This window comes from Helianthus annuus, chromosome 17 (genome assembly GCF_002127325.2).
Source record: "Helianthus annuus cultivar XRQ/B chromosome 17, HanXRQr2.0-SUNRISE, whole genome shotgun sequence".
NCBI lineage: Eukaryota > Viridiplantae > Streptophyta > Magnoliopsida > Asterales > Asteraceae > Helianthus > Helianthus annuus.
The window spans coordinates 166,626,343-166,652,417 of NC_035449.2; the positions used below are offsets into that span (position 1 = coordinate 166,626,343).

Genomic DNA, 26,075 nt, shown 5'->3' on the forward strand with positions numbered 1-26,075 from the left:
AGATTTTTGTTTTTTTTTTTTATTTTGAATTATTTGAAGGTTGACATCACACATTTTATTTTCATCATATTCAATATATTAAATTTTTATGTTTCATTTTTCAAGAATCCCTGGATCGTTTATTTAACATATATGTCGCACTAAAATTTTATAGTATTCTTCTTAGATGTCGCACTAAAAGTATTGAATGATCACCCCGAACTTGGCCTAAACGAGAAAGTACTTGAAGCTTTGGCTAGAAGACCTAAAGCATATGATGACAGAGATTCACAATTTTCCTGGAGAAAGTCGTGTAAGTATCCACAGTTGTTAATCAATATATACTATACAACTTGTATTATAAATCTATGCAATACTAGCAAGTTTTAGGTTTCTTACATTTTCTTACACTACTAAAAAACTTGTCACCATTTTTAGGAAATGTGTAGAAAATATCTTTTTTCGATAATTTTTCAAAAACCTTTGTAGGAAAAAGTTTTAAAAAAAAACTTCCGGTTGGAATGTTCCAACACATTTCTGCCACTCCTTTATTTTATTGTTTTCCAAGAAAACACAGTAATAAAAGGTTGGGTAAGAATTCGGTTGGAAATTTCCTATGCATTTTTGCGGATTTCTTTTCACAATGTCGTTGCTAAATTTGTGCTTTCAATTAGACTTGGTACTTGGTAGTATTCACCACACATATAACTTTGGTATTGAAGGAAATATAACAACTTCGATTAAATTAATATGGAGAGATTATTTTTCTTCTTCTCCATGAGTATATTCTTCAATACCCCCTCAAGCGAACGGGTGGCGGATAAACCCATAATTTATCACAAAACAATTCGAATAGAGGTCTTGTTAAGGGTTTTCTGAAAATACGGGCCACCTAAAGCTTGGTGGGAAAAAAGTCTGTGCAACTTACCGGAAGGCACAACTTCACGAATAAAGTGGTAGTCAATGTCCATGTGTGTTTGCCTCTCAGTGACCAAATTTTGGCTAAGCAAAAGAGCACTCAAGTTATCACCTAATAATGTTGGACGAGCGGATGGTAGAGCAATTAGGTCACAGCCGAGACACTGTTGGTTGCTTTTAACGCTCAAAGAGACTAGATTTCCACCCAAGAAGATAGAGTAGCCATAGTTGGAACATTGGGTTTCAGTGCATCGGGCACCAGTCCGCGTCTAAGTATCCTACTAAAGTGGTTTAACTAGGATATGAGAAGGTTAATCCATACCCGATCGTACCTTTAACATATCTGATTAGCTTAACGTGTTGGAAATGATGAATCGTTGGCGAATGAAGAAATTGACTTGTGTGGTTTACTGCATATGATAAATATGGTAGTGTTATGGTGAGATATAGAAGGGCACCCACGAGTAATCAATCTAATGTGGTATCGTGGATGGTTTGGCCTTGACTAGTGAACGCATCATTGGTGACAAGTGGAGTGCCAACTGGTTTGACATCAAGTAAAGCGACACAAGTGAGGATGTAGTGAGCATACTTGGTTTGACTAAGAAGTAAGCCTTCTGTAGTGTATGAAACTTGAAGATCAAGAAAGTAATTTAAACTCCCTAGATCCTTGATGGGAAATTCGCTTTTTAAATGGGTAACAAACCGTTGAATAAATGGCTTATCGGATCCAGTGAGAATGATGTCATTAACATATACTAACGAGTATAAAAGACATGATCCATGATGGAATACGAAAAGTGAGTTGTCCGCTTGGCTACAAATAAATCCTTGAGAAATTAAGAAATTTAGTTATTGAAACGATGCCCATTGGGCTTATTTTAGACCATAGGGAGCCTTATTGAGACGACACACATGGTTTTGTTTGTTCTTGTCAACAAAACACAGTGGTTGCTCCATGTAGCGGTTTAGTTGATGTAGAGTCCATCGATTTGGCATTACAAAAGAAAGGACGATACGAATGATGGTAGCAATGGGACTAAAAGTATGTGAGAAATCAAAACCGGGAATTTGTGTGAATCCCTAACCTACAAGATGTGCTTTATACCAGTCAATAGATCCATATGGCCGACATTTCGTGCAAAACACCCATTTTGATCCAACAACATTTGTATTCGAGGGTCGTGGTACAAGTTTCGATGTTTGATTTTGGTGCAACGCCATGAGTTCTTCGATCACAACCACTATTTATTTATGTTTGGAGGCGGTTTTGAAACCTTTTGGTTCATAAGTTGATAGCAAGGCATAATGAAGGGGTGTAAGAGCGATAACAATTATGTCTAGGATAGATTTTGGTTTCGTAATTCCAGCCTTGCTCCTAGTAACCATGGGATAAAATGATGAAGGTAACAATTGCATAGGAATTGGTGATGTATCAGGTGTAGGTGGAGAATCCGGTGTGGGAACTAGCAAAGGTGGAGATTGATTTGGTGAAGGTGGATTAGGTGAGTGCAATGGAGGGTTGATTTGTTCATTTAGAACCGTTGACAAAGACTACAGGTATAAGTTGTTGTTGTGAGAATAGGAAGGACAATGGGCTTATGAAGTGGGTCGATGGTTAGGCTTGGGCTTGGGCGGAAGGGCAGTGGGTGAGTGAGGGTGGAGTTGGGGTTTTTATTGGAAGGGGACAGAGAAGGTGTAATGGGCGGCGTAGGATCATTGTCGGAGCTTAGGAATAGGTAGGCTATGAAGACTGTTTTATTTGTGATGGAAAAGGGAAACGAGTCTTCATTAAACGTTGAATGGCGGGTTATATATGTTGGAGAAATTAGTGGGACAAAACACATGTACGCTTTGTATTGAATGCAATAAACGATGAAGATACACCCGATGCTTCGGGGTGCGAGTTTATGTGGAGTATATGGTCGTAAGTACAGGAATACTCGACATCCAAACACTTTGAAGTTTGTGTAATTTAGCACCAAATGAAATAGATTATTGATGATGTGTGTAACGTAAGAGAATGAGTCAACCCAAAAGGTAGCGAGTGTGTTAGCACAAAAAAGCATGGCTAGTCCGGTTTCGGTAAGGTGACGATGTTTGTGTTTGGTTCAACCGTTTTGTAGAGATGTATATGGGTAAGACATCCGATGATGAGTACAGTTGTTATAAATAAATGCCAAACTTTATTATTCAAGAATTTAGTTACCCTGTCATTTTGAAATACTTTAATTTTGCAGAAGAATTGTGTTTGAGCAAAAGTCATAAAATTGTTGAGTACTTCAAAATAATCTGATTTCACCTTCAAAGGATAAAACCATGTTAACCTTGAAAAGCCATCAATAAACACATCAGAGTATCCATAACCATCTTTTGAAATAATGGGTGGGGGTCCCCATAAATCACAATGTACTAAATCGAGAACATATTGTAGTGGTATCTTATCATTCAATAAAAAAGGTAACCGATTATGCTTCCAAAGTTCATAAGAAGAACAAAGATTTGGTTTAGGCTAATCGGATGTAAGATTTAAAATCCATGTTTATTTAAAATCTAAACGACATCAAAGGCAACATGCCCAAGACGTTTATACCATAACTCAAATGATGCTTTTGAAGAAGAAAAAACTGTAGCCTAAAGTGCTTGGTGACCAAATCATGAATAGTAAAGTAAGATCAAGAAATTACAAAATTAACTAGGTAATCGTTAGTAAGTTCGTGGACGGAAAGCAATTTCTTCTTAATATTAGGAACAGTTAGAACATCTTTTAATTTTCTAACTCAGATTAACCGAATGAGTACCAATGCGAGAGTTAAGAGAATATTAACATTTCAAAAAGCCACTGTCATGACCATGATAAGTAGCCAAGGAGTGAACATGAGTTGCTGACGGTGCCATGTAGACCGTTGCACCGGAGTCAGCACACCAATCTGGTATTGAGTCGGTTATATTGCAATCCGTGTGAAAAGCTTGGGCTAAGTTTGCAGCAAAAAAATAGACGATTGCAGAGCAAAAATTCAGGCAAGCATTTGCAAAATGACCATTATTGTGACATAGCTGGCAATGAGGAGGTCTTCAATCTCTACTACCGAAGTTCATAGTACCGGACTAATTACCTCAGCTAATACGTCCTCTGCCTCGAGACAGTAGCCGAGATGAAGCCTTATAGGCGATGAAAGCAACGGGAGCCAGATCTAGTCCAGGAAGAGACTAGACAAAAATATCATGTCATTTGACTCGTTCAAGAATAGTACGGAAGAGAGGAAGATGGTGAATAAACCCTCTGTGCTATTGAAAAAGTCTCAAATGTGGGTCAAACCGCAAAGAAACCAATGACTTAATTATCTTTTAGGCACAGACTCACTGATGGCATCAATATTATCACATATGGTCTTGAATTTGCGGCCATAATCAGCAACGATGTTGGCGGAAGCAATTGTTATCATCATCATCATGTTGGGATTCAAGAGGTTTTGCAGAGGAATTAGGAGAGTAAAACTGATTAACAGCCATGATTAACAAAACTGTGAAGTAACAGTAAGATGAATGGAGTGAAATCACGGGTATGAATGGACAAACGGAATTGTATTTCTGAATGTCTTAGTGCCGGAACATGATGCCGGACATATCATATTTATACACGAGATTTTTGGCGGTTGTTTGTGGCGGGAATAACTGCCATAAGCAGTTTGAATAAGCCACCCGCTTATCTCGTCGTTTATAAGTTCTAGCACATATCGAATATAAGTTACATGAAATATACTAACATAATTAAGTTTATATATATATATATATATATATATATCTAACACAACCCCCTAAACTTGATTATGCTTAGAAGCATACATCAGGACACTCCAATTAGCTTCATCCACGGCTTTCTTTGCTTGCTTGAACTCAAATCTACGGTGTTTCTTCTGCATCTTCATTGCACCTTCCCAGTCATTTCCGGCGAATAAGGCATAGTGTTGAATGACTTCTTCATCTTGAACATCTCCATCACTCCTCCTCCTTTCATGGCAGACTTCCGAAGGACCTGGGTTGTGTTCAACCACCTCTTTATCAATCACCCTTCCTTATACCGCCTTGAACTTGTGATAGTAGACTAGAACATCGAGATACATTGCATATATAATCCTCATGAATTCACCATCGTGATATTCATAGCCCATATCTTTCGCAACAATAGCCCATAGATTGTTATCGGTCACATTCTGGTACCCTCCATCACGTTTAACCACCATATATAAACCGAGCAAATCCACTTTCCTGTTATCAGACGCGTATTGTGGAATGGGTCGTGTAGTAATTCCCAGTCTAACATTAATAAACCATGTTAACATTTCTTCGAATTTTCCCTCCAATTCATGTTTATACTTGAACACGAATTCACCATCCTCCATCATTTCCAACAGTGACTTGCAGTCGGAAAAATCATGGAATTCCATATTACGAATAATCATTTGACTCCAATCGGGTTCTTGAGTGGATAAATTCAGATCTTCGAAATAAGAATTGAGATAAATTTCCTTATATTCATCGTTCACTGCACTTGAATCAATTACCCTCTGTTTTTCCTTTAAACTGAGTTCTTCTTCTTTGGTTAAACCATTCACGTTGTTCACAGAATTCATGACCGATGCAGAGAACATCGGAAATATTTTACAAGTGTCACCAGATTTTTTAACCGTGTACCCTTGTAGAGTTAATTGATCCAGACTTAATACGTTTCGATCTATCTCTGGTGCATGGAATACACTTTGTATTCGTAAAGTTTCATTACCAAATCTGATCTCTACAGCCCCGATACCCCGAGTAAATAGGAAATTACTTTCCCCTATTTTTGTTTCTACCCCAACTAAGTGTTTAATTCACTTAAACACGTTCAAATTACCAGTGAAATGATGAGGAAACGTAGAACTTACATACCATATATCTCCCCACTGACCACCCTCCGTTCCGGTAACAATCATCTCATCACGGCAGACAACTTCATCCTCTTGTCTCTGAATTCCAGCGTTTATTGCTTGATTGATTAATTGAGTGGTTTCGTCATGTTCCTTCGCTTTGCACGAGTAAATCAGATGGCCGGGTTGATGACAGTAATAACATAGCCTTACCCGAGGGAATTTCTTCTCTTTTTCGTGTTTTTCATCAAGGCAATGTTGGCAGGGCATCGTTGTCGCCGTGGGTTGAATTTCTGCCTTCTTTGAATCCATGGCTCTGATATCACTATGTTGGCAGAAGCAATTGCTATCATCATCATGTTGGGATTTAAGAGGTTTTGCAGAGGAATTAGGAGAGTAAAACTGATTAACAGCTATGATTAACGAAACTGTGCAGTTACAGTAAGATGAATGGAGTGAAATCACGAGTATGAATGGACAAACGGAATTGTATTTCTGAATGTCTTAGTGCCGGAACATGATGCCGGACATATCATATTTATACACGAGATTTTTGGCGGTTGTTTGTGGCGTGAATAACTGCCATAAGCAGTTTGAATAAGCCACCCGCTTATCTCATCGTTTGTAAGTTCAAGCACATATCAAATATAAGTTTCATGAAATATACTAACATAATTAAGTTTATATATATATATATATATATATCTAACAAACAAAGAGCGACCTTTCATAAGTTATCGAAGATAATCTTTAAGATTTTGAGATCTTTCCATAGAATCGTGACTACACGTAGATTCTAGGGATTGCCAAATGTCATGTGAAGAATAGAAACCTAGGACTTCAGCCATAGCATCTTAGGTTAGAGAAGACTTGAGGAGGAGAAGGAAGACCCTTTGGTCTGTTTCAAACCATGATGTAGATTCAACATTTGGGATGAATTTACCTTCTAGGGTTACGGTTTTTGTTGGTGCCGGATATGAACCATCGACAAAATGAAACCAATCTTGGTGATAATTTGAGGAGGACAACTTGATTGTTAACATATGCAGAAGGGTGTTCATGGGAAGAGAGGTGTCTCTAGAAGAAGATGACATGGACAAGAGATCGAGATGAAAAAAAGGAAAGGGTGGTAAGTCTAAGAAAGGTGATAAGGATTGATGTTTAGGATGATACCATATTAGGCTGAAGGTGTTGGGTAATCTTGATGTTGCGGGTTATATACGGGTCAAGTTCGGATCGAGTACGGATCAAGTCGGTTATCGGGTTTATCTAAATGGGTTAGCAAGTTATCGGGTCACATGTGATGGGTCTTGGAGTCAATTTAGCAAGCCAGATAATGAGTAACAAAGTGGTCAGATTTGACCGAGTTCTATGACAACGTGGTGACCAAGTATATCAGAAATGACGTTGGAATCATTGCTATAAATCAGGAAGGAGTGGACTGAGTTATTTTGCATGTGTTAGTATTTCCTTATTATAAATAATAGAGTAGTAGAAGTTCTGTATACCCACTTTTCGTATTAATAAAAAGCAAGAGTTAGAAAGCTTATTATTTCTTTGTGTTGTGATCTTGGGTCTGAAACCTACAGAAGGGTGTGGGGGCCATGGGTTGGTTTATCCATTGCCACGTAGGACCATTAATGAATTGGTACACTATCCCCTTGATTCATCTACCATGGTTGGTATGGATTAAATCATGGCAACCATGGCCTCGTTTCCTTTTTCAACATTTTTTTTCCTTTTCACAATAATAAATTAAAATAAGAGAATAGTGGTTTGGGTCATGACCACACCCTTAGAGTAGTGATTTTGGATGCTGGATTAGAAGTGGATAACATGACGTTAATGTGGAGGGTCATGGTGACCATAAAGATCATGACCACACCCTAATATTCACCACATGATACCATATTAGACTAGGTAATATTCACCACACATATAACTATGGTATTGAAGGAAGTATATAGTACAAAGTTTAAATGTTGTATACCAATTTCGATAGAATTAATACGGAGTAAATTCTCCTACACTTTGAGTGGGTACAAAATGTGTCGCAAATTTTAGAAATTTCCAGCGAATAATCTTTAACCATAAAATTTGTAGGAAATATTACCAAACTTCTAGTAGTGTGATATGTATACTTGGTAATTATGAATCCATGGGTTTTTTTTTTTTTTTTTCACATGCTACTTTGTTTCTCTTATTATTTGTTTATAGTTTCTGGAGAATATGCGAAACAAAAGAAAAAGGATAGTGATGCCATGGAGTTACTTAGAAAAATCTGGAAAGAGATAACGAAAATGCCTAGGGAGCACATACTCAAGGGCAAGGAAGGAAAATACTCTCCTCAGGTGCTATTTGATGCTGCAGAAATGGGCAACACTGAGTTTTTGGTGGAGATCATTAGTCAGTGTCCTGATCTCATGTGGACGGTGAATGCTAACAAGCAAACCATATTTCACGTAGCTGTCTCTCATCGTCATGAGAGAATCTACAATCTATTACATGAGATAGGGTCTATGAAGGACATGATAGCTGTCCATGTAGACACGGAAGGAAATAACATCTTGCATTTAGCTGGGATGGAGCCAAAGAACTATAATGGACTTCATCATATAAGAGGAGATGTCTTTAAAATGCAATGGGAGTTGCTATGGTTCAAGGTAATTAATTAAATCTCTCACTTCCATCTCCTCCCTCTTCGATCCGTGGATATATATATATACAGCGACAAATAACATGAGTTGACGGTTTTACGCAGGGGCGTAGGATTTAAGGGGCGGGAGGGGGCGCCCGACCCCCCGAACTTTTCGGCCAGTAGTGCTATATATGTACGTTTCGTATAGGATTTTGTAGGTATATACGTTTTCGACCCCCCGGTTTTATAAAAAAAAATTAGGTATATACATTTTCGACCCCCGAACTTTTTTTTCAAGCTTCGCCACTGGTTTTACGTATTTGAAAATGGTTTTGTATTGTAATGTAGGAAGTAGAGGCTATGGTCCCTTTTTCGTACAGACAACAGATGAACAATGATGGCGAAACACCACATGAATTATTCACCAAGAATCATAAAAAACTAGCTTCTACCGTCGAAATTTGGATGAAACAAACTGCCACACAATGCATCGTGGTTGCTGCTCTCATAGCAACCATAGTATTTGGAGTAGCTTTTACGATTCCAGGTGGGTATGATCAAACTAGTGGTTTTCCTACGTTTATGGGAAAAGAAATCTTCATTGCCTTTGTCATATCAGATGCTATATCTTTGATCTTCTCCGCAGTTTCAATCCTTGTGTTTTTATCTGTCTTAACATCTGGTTATGATGAACAAGATTTCCTTAAATCATTATCCCAAAAACTTGTGTTAGGTTTAGCAACACTTTTCCTCTCTGTATTGACAATGTTGGCCGCTTTTAGCTTGAGCTTCTTTGTGCTTTATCACAGCAAGTTGATCTGGGTACCAATCGTTATCAGTATAGTGGCTGTTGTACCTGTAGTTTTATATACTATATTTTACGGTTCTCTTATGGACGTGTATCACCTGTATCACTCATCATATGGTTACAAGTATATCTTTGAGTCAAAGCAACAGTTGCTTTATCAGAACCCAAAGTACTAACTGGTGTCTTTGGGTTGTGTACGTTACTTTTAAGATCATGTATTCTGTTGAAGCTACGATAATATGTTGTAAGATATTTTAAGGATCATGTATTCTGTTGAAGCTACAATAATATGTTGTATGATTGTTTGCATATCCTTTGTAATGTGAACACATAATGTCCTTTTGTCACCGATGTTGAGATTCTTTTCCTTTCACTGTTTAGTTTAATGACTTCAATTCAGTTTTTCACCTTAAGGCTTCACAAAAAAAATTATTATTTTTCTCTAAAAGCTTATAAACATCGATTTACATTTCATCAATTGTTTCATTTTTATCCACACCTTATTCATTTCCCCGTTAAGTTTAATTCACGTGTCTCCATCACATGTAGGAGTTTGAATTTCTGACATAACACGAACCAAACACGGAATTTGCTAGTTAAGGTTTTAATCTGAATGTGTTCGAGCCAGTTTCAGCTTAAACTCACGATCCTGTTTAGCTAAATGAGTCGGGTTTTATGTCAACCCAACGGGTCGGAGTTTATGCAATGGTTATAACTTAAAAGAGAAATTGAGATAAGATGTTATAATTAAAATCTAATTGTTTTACATACTTTTGTTGTAAAATTTTCATTTTAATCTTTATTAATATGTGGAAAAATAAAAAATAAAAAAAATCCGCTTAAACGTATCGTGTTCGGAATCATATATTTTTTAACAAACGAACATGAACAAGGCTTTGTTCGTATTCATTTGGAGTCCTAATGGAAATTATATTGAGATACTATCACATTTGTTGTAACCAAAATCTTAAAAAAATGTTGAATTTGATGTGTGAGAAGGTCGCATTCGAGTGTAACAAAGGTTGCATTTGAGGTAGCAAAGGGTTCCATTTAATTGTTAGAAAAGTTGCATCTAAAATAATAAAAGTTACATTAGCATGTAAAAGGGTTGCATCTGAGCAACAAATGCGGCCCTTTTATAAAAAGTTTGCATTATCTAACAAAAATGTTCCATTAGGCCTATTGGAAACTTTTCTATAAATATGGTTCTTTCGTATGAGTAATGCAAGTTTGAGAGAGATGCCACACTTGACATCTGGTTTGTAACGATGTAATCTCTTCGGTAATACAATCTATGATGATTATCTAAACATGTTATGCTTCCCAGTTGTATACTGATTGCAGTAATTATCTCAGATTTCGGTCTTATAACCAAATCGACCACTGTTATGGATCTGATTCGTGTTTTTATAGTGTTTTAAATTAGTCATGTCAAAAAAGTTTGGTTACAAGATTAATGATCAGATGATGAACGTATGCTTGAGTTCTTGGGTTATCTAGAATTCTAAACAATATCAGCAAATGAGCTTGTTTATATAAGCAATGCCATTCGCAAGAAGGCTTCAAGTGAATGGCCACATTTGCATCTCACATTCGCTCAACACCGCTAGCGAATGGGGCTCATTCACTAAACCCTTTGTAACATGTGTAACACCTTATATAACCAAACTCTATAAAAGACACAACTCGATACAAACAAGACTCAATACTGATAACATTGTCTAAACAAGATCTCAGTTGTTGACACTATTCATGCACCAACAGATACGCATGTAACATATGCAACACATACTAACAATTTAAACACCAAACAAACTTAACAGAATCATTACACCACAACTCGATCTAGACAAACTCTCAGCTATTGTCACACAAACAAAATGTACCAACACTAAGAGTGGATTTTTAATGTTAAAACTGCCCTTTTTGCCTGATTATATAAATTTTCTTGTTATAGTTGCCCTTACAAACGTTGTTTTTGAGTCAAAACAGGAGTTTAAAAAAATCTGATTGTGTTGATGTTTCAGCTTATCTGGTTGAGAAGCTTTAATGAACATAGTTTCAGGTTTTGAGCAAGATCCTTCTTTATATCTTTAGTTTCAGGGTCTAGGGTCTGCACATAAATGGGTTCCAATTTGATGGGAGTTTCCAGTTGTGGGGAGTAAAAAGAGTTCCAAGGTCGTGAACAATGAACGGTAATAGATGGTGAGACCACCGGGTATGGGGCTCGTCTCCCCCCATCCCTGGCATTCCGGATCGTCCCACACCTCCCCCGGCGGTCCGTCGGCGTCCCTCACGTCGCCCCCAAGACGGCAGCGACAAACACCCAACAGGTGTCTACAATTGTCATTAAAACTGGTTACTTCTTTTATGTGTTTAGAATTTAGATACACTAAAAGCCTGTTTTAACGGTCATTGAGATATTCAGAACTGTCCGACTATTTACTAGTGAAATAACTCAATAAGCAGTCTGAAGGTGATTGTTCCAAACATGCTATTTCAAAAGCTAATATGCAAATAAACATATCTTAATACACAATCCAAAACAGAGCACAAACAACTCGCGAATCATTGATCGATAGGGGACCTTACAAGTAGAGGGGTAAATTTCAAAACTTATTCACAAGAAAGGCAGTTTGAGTTTAATATTACTGAATGATTTTACATTATACCCACATCTACACACTCACTGCTATGTTTCATACCTGTAAATATTCACCTTTTTAAACATTTCATATATTTTTATTACATACATAAAGTTAAACATACCCGACACCAAACATCAGTCGAATAACCAAATGCAGCAATCTTCTTCTCTCTCTCACTTCAGGCAAGTAACATTTGCACCATCAAAGCTCATCTATATAACATACATAACAAAATTGTGTGTTTCCATTGCCTTCAAGAATCTTCAACTCCAACATCCATCATAAAAGTGAACGCCTTTATGTCGCCATGAAAACTGTAAGGCAATAATAAAGAATGTAAAAATGAGAACAGTAACAATAAAGTTAAAAGGTCTTGCAGATAAGCAAATTTAAAGGCGTTAACGTCTTAAGATCAACATATATTGTAACACCCTACGCAAAACACAATGCTAAACACTATAAACTGATCATCATTTCTTCATTAACATGAGAATTAATTACATGGTTAGTCCCTGTGGTTTACCTATTTCATACTTATTTTTTTAAAATTACATCATTAGTACCAACTTTTACAAATTGTTTCACCATTAGTACCCGTGGTTGTAGAATTAATCACATGGTTAGTACCTGTGATGTACCAATGGGGTAATTTTCAAAAAATAAGTATGAAAATCCAAAATAGGTAAACCATAGGTACTAACCATGTAATTAATTTTTAGCAGTATATACCTCAAAAGGAATTCATCTCAAGGCAATAAGTTCTCCGTTTAACCAACATCCTAGCAGCAGTTCCATAAGGCTCCTCAAACGCAGACGAAACCCACGACCCATCTGAAACATCCTTCTGACCCGCTTGCTCACTCGGCCTAATCGCCACCAATGTAGCCCCTTTCAACACACTTCCGTTCGGCAACTCCAAATACGGCGCATACCAAAGCTTCATATTCAACGCAGGCACCAACGTCCTCTTCGAAGCCGAAGAAGCCGACAACGGCTTCACCCTCAACTCCTCCAACTGCTCTTTATTCATACACAACACCCCTTGTCTCTCCACATCCGTCAAAACCAAACTGTCCAACGTCTTATGCTCCGAAATTATCGGTTGCAGCAAGTAATGCCGCGCTGAAGCTGCTATCAACGAGCTTATCGTCCACACCACGCGCAACTTCAACCCACCGTTGGTGTAAAACGACTCTGGTATACTCCCGTTATCATCTCCACCATCATTCATGACGTTACCGGATGCAACAATTTGGGGATGGATCACTGAAGATGCACCAAGAATCACACACTTATCAAGTGTAGATCCGAAATCCGCCCTCCATTTCAACAACACGTCATCTTCTATACCTAATTCACCACTCGGAAGCTCGATTTTGAGAAACTTTATCTCGTCAAAGTTTTTGAGCACTTGTGTTGGTGAATGATGAGTAACTCCATCTGTATTAGACACAATGCATATATAGTTAGTTCATTATATGTATATTTTGTATATACATAGTGGATATGAAATAAAAGGGTGATGAAACTAGCCTACTAAACATACAAATAACTAGTGTAATTACACTACAAAAAATTATGTAAAGTAACAATAATTACTCTAGTTTAATTACATCTATTTGCAATTGATCTAATTCTATACAAGTTTTTCATAACAATTACCTGAATGTTGTTCATCATCACCACTAGTGTTGTTATTATTAACAGATAAGGCTGAAGACGGTGAGGGTGCCAAAATGGTGGATCTCTTAGGACCTAAAAGCTGTCCAATCGCTTGAATGGGTTTAACAATTCCACCAACAAGAAGGCGGAGAAGAGAGGAAAAGGGTCCTCCTCCTCGGGACTTATCGGAGGCGGAGGAGGAGGAGGAGGTGGAGTCATCATCAGAGATGACGCAGTCGACGCGAACGAGGACGTTTTGGACCTGAGGGACTAGGGAATGAAAGCGTTTGGAAAGAAGGGAGCAGCGGCCTAGGGTTTTGACATCGGCGATGTTGTTGAGGATTAAGAGGAGGATGGAGTCGGGGATGAGGTCGAAGAGGTCGAGTGGTTCAGGGTGGATTTGGAATTTGCAGGTAGACATGGTGAAGGTGAAGGTGAAGGTGGAAGGGGATCGATCTGGGAAGGAACACTGAAATCAAGGAGGGGAAATGGTGGGAGGAGATGAGGAGAGAGAAACAAAGATTGTGCGTCTTGGGATAAACATGTAGAGAGAGAGAGGAATCAATATATTGTTGTTGAAGCAAAATGTTATGATTGTTGAAGTGTCACTCCTAATTCTTCTTTTTTTATTTTTAATTAAATAATTTTTTTTATGATAAACGAAATAAAAGCCCGGCTATTCGAGGACCCTATACGCCTGCGAACGCAGACAGCGCTGGGTAGCTTAAGTCCACTATCTCCAGTTCCGGATTCAAGTTGTAGTAAAACCTGATTGGAATCGGATTCAAATTTACAACCTATGACCTCAAACCTAAATCTTCACTTTCCTTGTCAATTAAATATGAATTAATAGATATTAACGAGAGCTACATTGATGGTTTAAGGGTAAGCGGGGTGTTCTCGGGGAGTTCCTTCGGGGACCCCTTTTACCGAAATGGGGGGTGCTGCCAACCATTCGGGGAGGGAAATCGGGGCCAAAATTGGGTGGTTGTTCACCGCGAGCGGGGAGGAAGATAGATGGTGGGGCCCATTTTTCCAACCAATCAAACAATTTTTTTTTTTTTTTGAATAAAAAAACAAGGGTAGTTAAGAGGGGAGTGGCGCCATCAAATTGGGGTGTTAGGGGAGTTTAAGAGGGGAGTTGACGTGGCACACGAGGATTGGTTTGGCGTAAGAGAGGGACTCACCTATTAGGTGAGCACCCCTTACACCCTAATGCATTGATAGATAAGGGTAGGAAATTTCATCTTTTAACTGTCCGTACTTTTCATTCATCACAAATATGTGTGATTTTTTTACTAGGTTTGTCAAGTTTATATAGGTAATGTAACAACAAACTGAAGCGTGAACAATATATTGGGCCATTTTTATATATTAATAGCATTGTTGATTTAAATATCAAATTAATTTAATTAATTGTAATTTTATTTCCAGTTTTCCACCAACTTTTTTCTTTTTTTTTTTTCATTTGCATTACTGATTTAAGTATCAAATTAAGTTAATTAATTATAATTTTATTTACAGTTTTCCGCCAACTTTCTTTCTTTTTTTCATTTGCTTTTTCTAATTTTTTTCTTTTCCACATATTTTTCGATTTCTTTTTTTTTCTTGTGTTTATTTTATAAATCCCGTTGTATCAAACATTAAACATAAATTACGACACTGCGAGGTTAATTACTAGTTTATTACACAATAAAACAACTTTAAGTAAAAAATATTTCTATATGGTGCTTGATGAATATAATGGGGAATAAGATAGCGCTAAGCAGTTACATATACCACAATTAAAAATAAAATAAAATAATATTTATGAGGTTCTATAAACTTACTTTAAATAAAAAATATTTTTATTGGTTTTGTAAATCAATGTATATACTTATATCCCTTTATATTTCTTCAATTACCAATTTTCCTAGTGAGTTAAAGTTGATGGATCCCACCAACCAATATCAAATATATCTTATTCGGTAAATAAATCAATAAACAAGTTACACATAGGTGTAGGGTATGATAGTGTTCGATCCATGTCTGGTTTTATTTCATAGATTAAATGTGCACGAGCTCCCCACCTATATTTATACATTTTTATAATAACAATGATTTAAGAAATATGTATTTTACAGTATGTATTATTTTGAATTTGTGGTCTCCAATGTGCCATCGACTTAACATAAATAAAAGGCTTGAACGAAGGAGGAGAGAAAGAACTTGATCGCACCACAATTTAATATATGCACTAATGTGATATGTGGGAGTGAAGCATCCGTGGTTATTTGAGAGAAGGAAGATGTGTCATCGACTGCCATGAGTAGAGTAGAGATTTCGGGCAACAATGATTAGGTATGTGATCGTTGATACCATATAAAATTTTATAAAAATCAACCCCTAGCTAATACGTTAGTCTTAACATGTTAACACATCATCAAATATATTTTTCTTTTTAGAACTTTTAAAGCATGTTTGTAACAATATTTGTATTAATGAGACTATGTAATTCAAGATAGCCTTAAATCCTTAATGTAAAGAGTTGATGTCTACCTCATATACATCATCTCCAATAGTAACATGATAACAAAAAAAAAAGAATTATAGTATTTAAAATTTAAAAAAACTCAGTTAAAAACTTAAAATATTAAGTTAAATGGAAAAAAGTTTATATCAACTTGTAAGTTGGTTATGCTTGTAACCACTGTCCTTCTAGTTACTACAAATTATTATCTTAAATTTTCACACCAATTAACATCTATTAGATTATATCTTTTTATGTAATTAATATTTTTCTTTAAAATACAAATATACGTATTGATTTAAGGATAGAAATATTTTGTCATAAATTAAAACAAAGATAATTTATAAAATAACAAAAAAAAAAACAAGTATAATTATAAGGAAACAGCTAAGGTTTTGGTGATTTAAATTATGAGAACATAAAATACAAAAACCAGCTAAGAGTGGAATAAATAATGGAATTAAAAAAGGATCCACAGCTACTTCTGCATCATTCTAGTTGTTTTAAATATTTAATAAATTAAAATAAACCAATATAAATGAAAGGTATCAATAATTTCAACATCTTCCATTTAAAAAAAAAATATATATTTAATCTCATTTTATTTAATGTAATTAGTTGTTGTCTTAATCAGATTTGAAGCACACATGAAGACATTTTTAAATACCTAGTCTTATCAAGTTTTTGGATTATGAGTAATCATATAATTTCATATGGTTTATGTTGTCATATTCTTTATTTTTGTCTTTTACATCTACTAAAATTTTGTACTATATACTATAGTTCATAGTGTTGTGTAGTAAACGTCTACAATCTATGTGAGGCATAGGTGTCACATATTTCAAGTTTATTAAATATCAGAAATCTTCTTATTACATCATCAAGTCACAAACGCTTCAGAACATATCCTAGCTTAAAAAAATCACATATCATGGGAAAAAAATAAGGTCATGAAGGTGACCTGGCTTTAAGGTGATATATAATTAACCACCAAAAGTTAAAATATTATTGTGTCTCATTCTTGTCTCCCAGGATAATATAATATAATTATGGATCCCTTAAGTTGGATTTCTTGTGCCCTCTTTTGTGTTCCTTCCTTTAACAAAAAGCAAAAGTAAAATAAGAATATGTCTAGCATCTTTTTATAGAATAACTTATCATACTTACAAGTAAAATTTTTTTAAGTTTGTGTTCAATTTCTAAATTCTGTTTTGATCATACAAATTTTCATAAAAAAAGGAGTAAATTGTCATTTTAGTCCCTGAGTTTTGTCCAAATTTGCCATTTTAGTCCAAATAGTTTTTTTTTTTTTTTTTTTTTGCCTCTGGGTCCCTGACTTTTACATTTTGTTGCCATTTTGATCATTTTGTTTAACTCCATCCAAAAACCCAGTTTGTAACATGGGTATTTTGGGGATTTCCTTAAAAAATGTTTTCAGTTGCCATTTTGATCTAATTCCAAAAAATCAAAAAAATTTCAAAAAATTCAAAAAAAATCAAAAAAATCTAAAAATCAAAAAAATTCTAAAAAATCATAAAAATTCTAAAAAATTCAAAAAAATCTAAAAATAAAAAAAAAATTCTAAAAAATCATAAAATTCTAAAAAATCCAAAAATCATTAAATGTTTCGGCACGAACCGTTTCGACCCGTACCGTTTCGAACCCGAACCGTTTCGAGCCGAACCGTTTCGACGCGAAGCGTTTCTACCCGTACCGTTTCGACGCGAACCGTTTCGAACCGAACCGTTTCGACCCGTACCGTATCGAATCGAACCGTTTCGAGCCCGTACCGTATCGAAACGGTTCGCTTCGAAACGGTTCGGTTCGATACGGTACGGGTCGAAACGGTTCGGTTCGAAACGGTTCGCGTCGAAACGGTACGGGTCGAAACGGTACGCTTCGAAACGCTACGGTTCGAAACGCTACGGGTCGAAACGGGACGGTTCGAAACGCTTCGCGTCGAAACGGTTCGGGTCGAAACGGTTCGCGTCGAAACGGTTCGGTTCGATACGGTACGGGTCGAAACGGTACGGTTCGAAACGGTTCGGTTCGATACGGTACGGGTCGAAACGGTTCGCGTCGAAACGGTTCGGTTCGAAACGGTACGGGTCGAAACGGTTCGGTTCGATACGGTACGGGTTGAAACGGTTCGGTTCGATACGGTACGGGTCAAAAAGGTTCGTGCCGAAACATTTAATGATTTTTGGATTTTTTAGAATTTTTTTGATTTTTTGGAATTTTTATGATTTTTTAGAATTTTTTTTTGTTTTTAGATATTTTTGAATTTTTTAGAATTTTTATGATTTTTTAGATTTTTTGCTTTATTTTTATTTTTTTATTATTTTTTTGATTTTTTGGATTTTTTTTGTTTTTTTTTTTTTTTGAATTGGATCAAAATGGCAACTGAAAACATTTTTTAAGGAAATCCCCAAAATACCCCTGTTACAAACTGGGTTTTTGGATAGAGTTAGACAAAATGATCAAAATGGCAACAAAATGTAAAAGTCAGGGACCCAGAGGCAAAAAAAAAACTATTTGGACTAAAATGGCAAATTTAGACAAAACTCAGGGACTAAAATGGCAATTTACTCTAAAAAAGAGGGTGCCCAATTCACCCTTCAACATGTACTTATGTGAATGGTATAGACCGCCATATAATATAATTTATGATGATTATTGGTTAATAGGGTATTAATGGGTCCTATGAATGTTTCGATTTCGGCTTTAGCGTCTTTAGCAAAGGTCTCAGGGTTCCAACTTTCACTAGTTTTCTATCTTTAACTGTGTTTTATTTGATCCCAATAGTTAGCAGGGTATTAACCAGATCCCTATTAATTGATTGAATTTTCCAATTTCGAAGCGGGTTCAGCAGGTGGTAAGCAGTAACACCGCGAATGTTAAGGGGCGGAATTTTGTGTTTAGCAGGGTAGGGTTTGCTATTCAGAAGGGGGTAGCGGCGCAACTTGTTGCTCGTCTACCTGCCATTAGTCTGTAATCATCTTTATTTTGTAGTCATCTATGAATGGACAAAGTTGTCAATATTATAAAAAGAAATCAATCTTTTAAACAAGCACTTCTTATGATTATTTGCGGAAGGTGGGTTAACCCAACTAGACAAACCATCCAGCATGCAAAATAGTAGGTGCCCACAAAACCATCAGTGTATATGACACTGAACTCCGAACACTTTATGGTAGCAAGTTGGGTAATGAGTCTTGTTAGGTTTGTTTCCTCACTTTTAATACTTTATGCAAACAACAACAAATCTATTGTGATTGCAAGTATATACTACTAATATTATAATTTAATGTTATTTAACAATGATAAGAGGTAATAAACATTTACTCGTTTTGACTAACTTCCGGACTAGTGTTAATAATCCCGCAAACTATGTGCTATTCATTAGATAGGGTATGAAGCATATGTATTAAGATTAAAGAGAAAATGAGTTTATTTAAGAGGTAAAAACTATAACACATTTGAAGGAATGGTTAAAATAACCTAGCATTGAGATGTATCAACCATACAACTCACGTCCACACCGGTCACATGTATCTCGAGCTTTTGGGGATGCAGGCTTAGGCTTCTCCTTCAACAGTTTGGGGAGGTCGTGTTCCAAAACATCATGAAACGCTTTAGCTCCTTCTCGAATCTCATCCAAACTATAAAGACATTATGTTGATTTGTCGTTTAATCACTGGTATAAAAATTAAAAAGTAACACCTTTGATGCCTAACTTCTAGGAGTTATGTGTTGGAGATTTGTAGTTGATTTTTTTTCTTTTTATTTTTTTGAACTAAAAGTTTAAAAATGTCATTTTGAAAAATTTAACAGAACTTTTTATGGAAGTAAGTTTTAGACCCCGAAAATGTTACAAAATGACAATTAAAGATCTTAAACATGCAACTTTTTTAAAGATAGATCCTAAAGGTCTTACAAACTATAAAATTACGTCTTAGCTCATTTTCAACTTCGTTGATCCAACCCAAACGACCCATAAAAGGGTCGAAATTAATACATCTGCTAAACAACTATTTTTTTTTTTTGAGTTAAATGCCATTTTAGTCCCTATGGTTTGGGCCATTTTGTCAGTTTAGTCCAAAGGTTCCATTTTTCGCCTGTGGGTCCAAAAAGGTTTCATCGTTGCCATTTTAGTCCACTGGGTTAACTTCATCCATTTTTTCTGTTAACGAGAAGGGCAATTCGGTCATTTTATATGTAATTCTGTGAGCTACAAGGGCAATTCGGCCATATAAAATGACCAAATTGCCTTTCTCGTTAACAGAATTAATGGATGAAGTTAACCCAGTGGACTAAAATGGCAACGGTGAAACCTTTTTGGACCCACAGGCGAAAAATGAAACCTTTGGACTAAACTGGCAAAATGGCCCAAACCACAGGGACTAAAATGGCATTTAACTCCTTTTTTTTTTTGCATTTTCACCGGAAAATATTAAACCCTTATTATCATGCAGATAATGACTAATTAGAAAGTCATCATATGTACCTGATGGAAAGGGGAGGAGTCAACCGAATAGTAGCATTATGAGTCGGTTTCGCAAGAATCCCTCTTTCTTTCAGTTTGATACAAAGATCGTATGCAGTTGCAGGGAACAAAGACTTGCTAGTTAGCTCTACCGCATTAAATAATCCTTTCCCTCTAATTTCCATTACAATTTCAGGAAACCGTTGCTGAGTTTTTGTTAATAACCGCCTCAACTCCTCTCCCATTTCAGCAGACCTGGATTGCAATTACAAGCGCGTGGTTGATTGATTATAAAGGATCCGAATATTTGTATGTGATATTGGATAATTAAAATTTATTACCTCTCGGCAAGTTTCTCATCTTGTATCACCTGCAATGATGCGATGCCAACCGCACTAGCCAATGGATTTCCTCCAAATGTACTAAAAATCAATAAAACGTAAGCATGTTATTTGTTGGTTATTAACTATCATGAAATTACGAAAACAAGAAATCACTATTTGTTACAGGATAAATATTAGTCGATGAATACTGTATACATATAACATACCTCCCATGCTCACCAGGTTGTATGCAAAGCATAACATCTTTGTCTGCAAGAACCGCACTCACTGGTATCACGCCACCACCTAACGCTTTTCCTAATATCTGAAATAAAACAAATATAAAACGAGAATGATCATTAGATAAAAATGGCGAAAATCCATAGAAATAACAGAATAGATGAAAAAAAGAGTAAAGTACACGGATGGTCCCTGCGGTTTATCAAAATTTTGGATTTAGTCCCTAGGTTTCCACAAGTACATGGATGGTCCCCGTGGTTTGCACTTTGTAACACATTTAGTCCCCAGCCAAAGTGCAAACCACATGGACCATCCATGTGGTTTTGGAAAGATCTGGGGACTAAATGCGTTACAAAGTGCAAACCACAGGGACCACCCGTGTACTTTTTGAAAGCTAAGGACCAAATCCAAAAGTTTGGTAAACCACAGGGACCATCCGTGTACTTTACTCAAAAAAAAAAAAAAAAAAAAAAAAACTTACGACGACATCAGGGCGTACGCCTTCCCAGTCACATGCCAACATTCTTCCTGATCGTGCTATTCCACTTTGTATTTCATCTGCAATCATTAATATATTATGCTTTGAGCAAAGTTCTCTCACAGCCTTAAGGTAACCATCTGGAGGAATTATAACCTGAAAAAAACCATTAACTTATGTAAGCCAAAATGCATATAAGAACTTGAAAGACAGAATAAAGGAGTGAAATTACATACGTACCCCTGCCTCCCCTTGTATCGGCTCAAATAGAAAACCAGCTATATGTTCTCCTTTTTCTGCATGCATTAAAGAAGGAGATTGAAGGCTCATATATAAATTGATCAGACAAATAGCTAAAAAGACCCATTTCAAACCGAACCCGTTTTGACTTTGACCCACTACCAAACCCGCCCATCTTGCAACATCTATTATTTGGAGAAAAAAAAACATTGATAAACCTTCAAAAACTTTTTTCAGAGCAGCTTCATCTCCAAAGTCAACTTTAAGTTGACCAGGTAACAACGGCCAAAATCCACGAGTGGCATCATTATCACAGCTCATAGAAATAGCACCCATTGTACGACCATGAAAACATCCACAACATGACACAATGATAGCCTGAATCGAAAAGGATGTAACGAAATTTACCGATTTGTAAAAGCTTCAAAAGTACATATGAGTTAAAAAAAAATGTTGATACCTGATCTTTGGGAATTCTTTTTTTCTCGTAACCCCATTTTCTTGCCAACTTTAAAGCAGTTTCTACTCCTTCAGCACCGGTGTTCATTGGCAGAACCATATCGTATCCAAATAATTTGGTTAGATACTCTGCAAAGACCGGAAATTTGTCGTTGTAGAAGGCTCTAGAACTGAGAGTTAGGGTTTGTGCCTGCTCAATTAATGCTTTCATGATCGTCGGATGACAATGTCCCTGTATCAAAAACCAATTTAATGTCCTTTTTGATCCAAAAACAAAATAAAAGAAAAATCATAATCAATGTGTAACAACTTCAAGTTCAAATTCAACTTCCACTGGTTTTCAGCCTTTAACCCCCCCTTGAAGCGCAAGCTGCGCTTTATCAGGCCCAATTTGTTCGGTGGGGGTCCATGAGTTTACCAGTAACGTGTTCTCATGGTCACCAAGAGAAAACTAAGTGTGTTTTACCTGATTAACTGCAGAGTAAGCTGCAAGGAAGTCGAGATATTTATTGCCTTCTGGATCCCAAATAGTTGACCCCTTTCCATGAGAAAATACTACAGGGACCGGATGATAACTGGAAAAGACCAAATAAGTATACAAACAAATCAACAATTTAATTTGTTCTTAAATCCTGATAACTGATAAGCATTTGAACATGTTGAAGAAATACGACAACCTGCCAGCAAACGGCATGATGGGCTAACCCTGATATATTAAAGACTGTATATTACAAAGTAACATTCAGGTACTAGCGTTCGACTAAATATAGATGGAAGAAACCATACCGTAAATAATTATCATTACGAAACTAGTTATATATTCAATATTTGTAACTGTAATTATCATAGTCTCCAAGGTATCTAGGTCTAATATCAATCTTTATATATAAAACCCCTATGTATTACAAGGTATCTAGCCAAGCTGATACAAACCCTAACTCTAGCAGCCACTTCCGATAAAATTGTCGCCACTACAGCCGGATTTAGCACCCAAAATACCACCATCAAGTTGGTACTATTTTTTGAACAACAATTTCTAGGATAAATACACTAATACTTGCACTATGCAGGATTTCAACTCCCAAGCATAGTTGTTAATAGTGAATAGCGACAAGGGACCTATATGCTACATAGCGACAAATAGTGACCACCATTTTATATATAGCGATACACTATGAATTTTGAATATTTTTATATGTATATTATATCAAAATACTCTGGTATATATGCTATTTTACATGTATATTTAACAAAAACCTATAATCCAGCTATTTTATAGCTATATTTAATTGCTATTTATATATAAAAAAATTATTTGTCGCTACTCTCGCTATCAGTCACTATAACCCCAATAGCGACGCTACATTGCTTCGCTACGTAGTGCGCTATAGTCGCTATTGACAACTATGCTCCCAAGCTTTTTGTTGTGGAGCACACCACTTAACCACCAAGAAATCCGCTTGGGGACCATCAAGTTCGTACTTGACAGACATTCTTCCGACCCGAACACTCCCCAAAGACAGACGTCCACACGCCCTCATCTACTTTAGCCGGAAAATTCAAATTCTGGCCAAATTTCCTACTCATAAGTTCACAACTACGTATCCATATCTCATACACACATGCAGAGCCTATGATCATTCAATAGAATACATCACTTAAATATTATTTTAACTTATGACCTGCAGTTAATAATCACATAGGCCAATCAAATACAGTAAAATTTTAAAAAGCAAACCAATTCCAGATTCACATCTACACAGGGGCCGGGGGACCCGAACTTTTCGCTCAGTAGTGTTATCTATGTAGTTTTCGTATTGAAATTTCTAGGTATATAAGTTATATACGTTTTCGACCCCCGGTTTCTATATAAATTTTTGGGTATATACGTTTTCGACCCCATCATTGGGTCAAGCTTCGCCACTGCATCAACAGTTAGTTATATCAAAGCTATAATCAAATTCAAAAAAAATTAATAAAAACAACTCATAGTTACGCAATAAGAATGCAATCAGGACAACATATTAATATAAAGCAATGAAAAAAAGATGAAATTTGATTAAGAAGGGAAATAGGGCATACTTATGGGCGCTGTAATCATGTTCTAAACCAATCAGGTGACGAGAAGATGCGGTAGAAGATGCGATTCCTTCGGTTACAGTCCCAAAACATCGAACGCTCTTGATTCTGTTCAATACAAGTTGCAGAGGTACTCTGCTCGCCATATTTTACAAAAGTAGGTTGTGTTTGAGCGTATATTTTGGATCGAAATATGATGAATCGCCCCAGAGTAGCAGGATTTGGAGATCCCAATTTAGAAGATGAAGATGAAAGTGGAGTGTGTTTACGAAACACTGTATCCAAAAAGATAACTATGATTGATGAAAATACGTGTGTTCAATTCAGACATAATGAATAGAATAAGGTAAGACCGTGGGGTGGCGCATTAGTTAGACATGTCGCTTGGGTGGTAGATATGGGCTAAACTCACATTGGGTGTGGGTTTGGTGGGTTTTGCTGGACTGACCCGCTGGACTATTTGAATACTATTATTTAAAACAACAAATTTAATTTTTTTAATATTTTTAAATAAAGAAAATTACAAAAAAAAATTCCTAACTTTTATATTTGTTTTTTTATCTTTTCTCTTAACGCCAAAACTAGTTGTAACTCGTCACCCTGTAGGTGATCAATGGGCTGGGATAGAAATTTTAAATCATCCCGTTTTTGTTTCTGGGCATCTCTAGCGACATCTCTAGCTTCTTTGCTCCTTCGTATTCCGGCCCTTTGTTGTTGGAATACGCTAAATGTATCCAACTTGCATGAAATGTCATCCAACTGCTCGCTGTATATTCCCCTACGCGAGCCAGAACTCCCAGCTGAAGGCGATGCCATACCAGATCTTGATTTTTTAGCACGCCTTCTTGAGACATTTCTTCCATACTCAGGCCGGTTTGGGCTTGGCGAATCATCCAAAAGGTCCTCAAACTCTTGATCTCGTGCATCAGATTGCGCTTGGGACGAGGCCCATGACCTTTTGGAAGACGAGTTAGTTTCGCTGCCAATGGGGATATTCGCCCACTTTGGATGGAACTTACAAATCTCCCAACAATGCATGAAACAGAAGTCGGTCCCTACATTTGATTTGAATGTGACCACTGCATTTGTCAAAATGTCGGCTTCGGTTTCACCACTTTTTGGGTTTCGCTTCGCTTTATTTAAAAAACCACTAAATTTTGTAAGTTGGGTGCTTATCTCGCTCCACTTTGAGGATAAGCTATCATTTTCACGATAAGCCTCCCTTCCCATTTCTTCATGGAATACTCTACTAACCGATTCCCACAGGGCGGTTCGTTGTTGCGAATTTCCTATTTTAATAAAAACAAAATTTAATATATTACAAAGTTGGGTGCTTATCTCCAAGCCCTCGCCAATGCAACTTCTTCAGCAACGACCCATTTTTGTTGTTTTCGTTTAGCGATTTCAACTACTTTATCCGCCTCGTTTTTTTTTCTTATGACTTCTCTTTTTTATGGGTTTCGATGCGGAAGGACCATCATTGGGTGGTTGAGTTTCGGGAACGGTTTCGTTTTCGTTTTGTGAAAGGTCGATGGAGGTTGGTGAAAGGTCGATGGGCGATTGTGTAAACGGGGTAGGTATCGAATCGTCGGTGTGTGGGAAGTTAGTAAACACACGATTCCCGATATACGATGCATAACTCGCTTCAACGGGCATAGAAGAGTGTATGAAAAATGGACGAGCCATTGGACGAGTGGGTGG

General features: G+C 36.6%; 3 protein-coding genes across 5 annotated transcripts in view; 1 reads left to right on the plus strand and 2 right to left on the minus strand.

Annotated features, from left to right (window-relative positions):
* LOC110930772 overlaps positions 1-9,597 on the plus strand; it is a 34,489-nt gene extending 24,892 nt beyond the window's left edge. The window contains exons 3-5 of one of the 2 annotated variants that reach the window (XM_022174146.2): positions 167-292; positions 8,022-8,467; positions 8,791-9,597. In XM_022174146.2, coding sequence (XP_022029838.2) covers positions 167-292; positions 8,022-8,467; positions 8,791-9,426 — 1,208 coding nt within the window. In that variant the 3' untranslated portion in view covers positions 9,427-9,597. Of the gene's footprint in view, positions 1-166; positions 293-8,021; positions 8,468-8,565; positions 8,624-8,790 lie in introns of those variants that run through there. The other variant, XM_035986931.1, reaches the window with a different exon arrangement.
* A 2,201-nt stretch (positions 9,598-11,798) lies between these two features.
* Positions 11,799-14,117, minus strand: LOC110930771 (F-box protein At5g46170). Its single transcript, XM_022174144.2, has 3 exons — positions 13,561-14,117; positions 12,628-13,338; positions 11,799-12,212 (listed from the first exon to the last, which is right to left on the minus strand). The coding sequence occupies exons 1-2, from the start codon at positions 13,979-13,981 to the stop codon at positions 12,629-12,631; spliced, it is 1,131 nt and encodes a 376-aa protein (XP_022029836.1). The 5' UTR covers positions 13,982-14,117; the 3' UTR covers positions 11,799-12,212; position 12,628.
* Positions 14,118-19,441: 5,324 nt separating this feature from the next.
* On the minus strand, positions 19,442-24,689 carry LOC110930770 (ornithine aminotransferase, mitochondrial). 2 transcript variants are annotated; one of them, XM_022174143.2, is made up of 10 exons: positions 24,378-24,689; positions 22,762-22,870; positions 22,297-22,527; positions 22,055-22,214; positions 21,837-21,892; positions 21,600-21,752; positions 21,106-21,203; positions 20,897-20,977; positions 20,577-20,810; positions 19,442-19,731 (listed from the first exon to the last, which is right to left on the minus strand). In XM_022174143.2, exons 1-10 carry the CDS (start codon positions 24,518-24,520, stop codon positions 19,587-19,589), a joined length of 1,410 nt encoding a protein of 469 aa, XP_022029835.1. In that variant the 5' UTR covers positions 24,521-24,689; the 3' UTR covers positions 19,442-19,586. The 2 variants fall into 2 exon arrangements, with proteins under 2 accessions (XP_022029835.1, XP_035842825.1); XM_035986932.1 differs by lacking the exon at positions 24,378-24,689 and adding an exon at positions 23,295-23,409 and having other exon boundaries at positions 22,762-22,881.
* Positions 24,690-26,075: the final 1,386 nt, after the last annotated feature.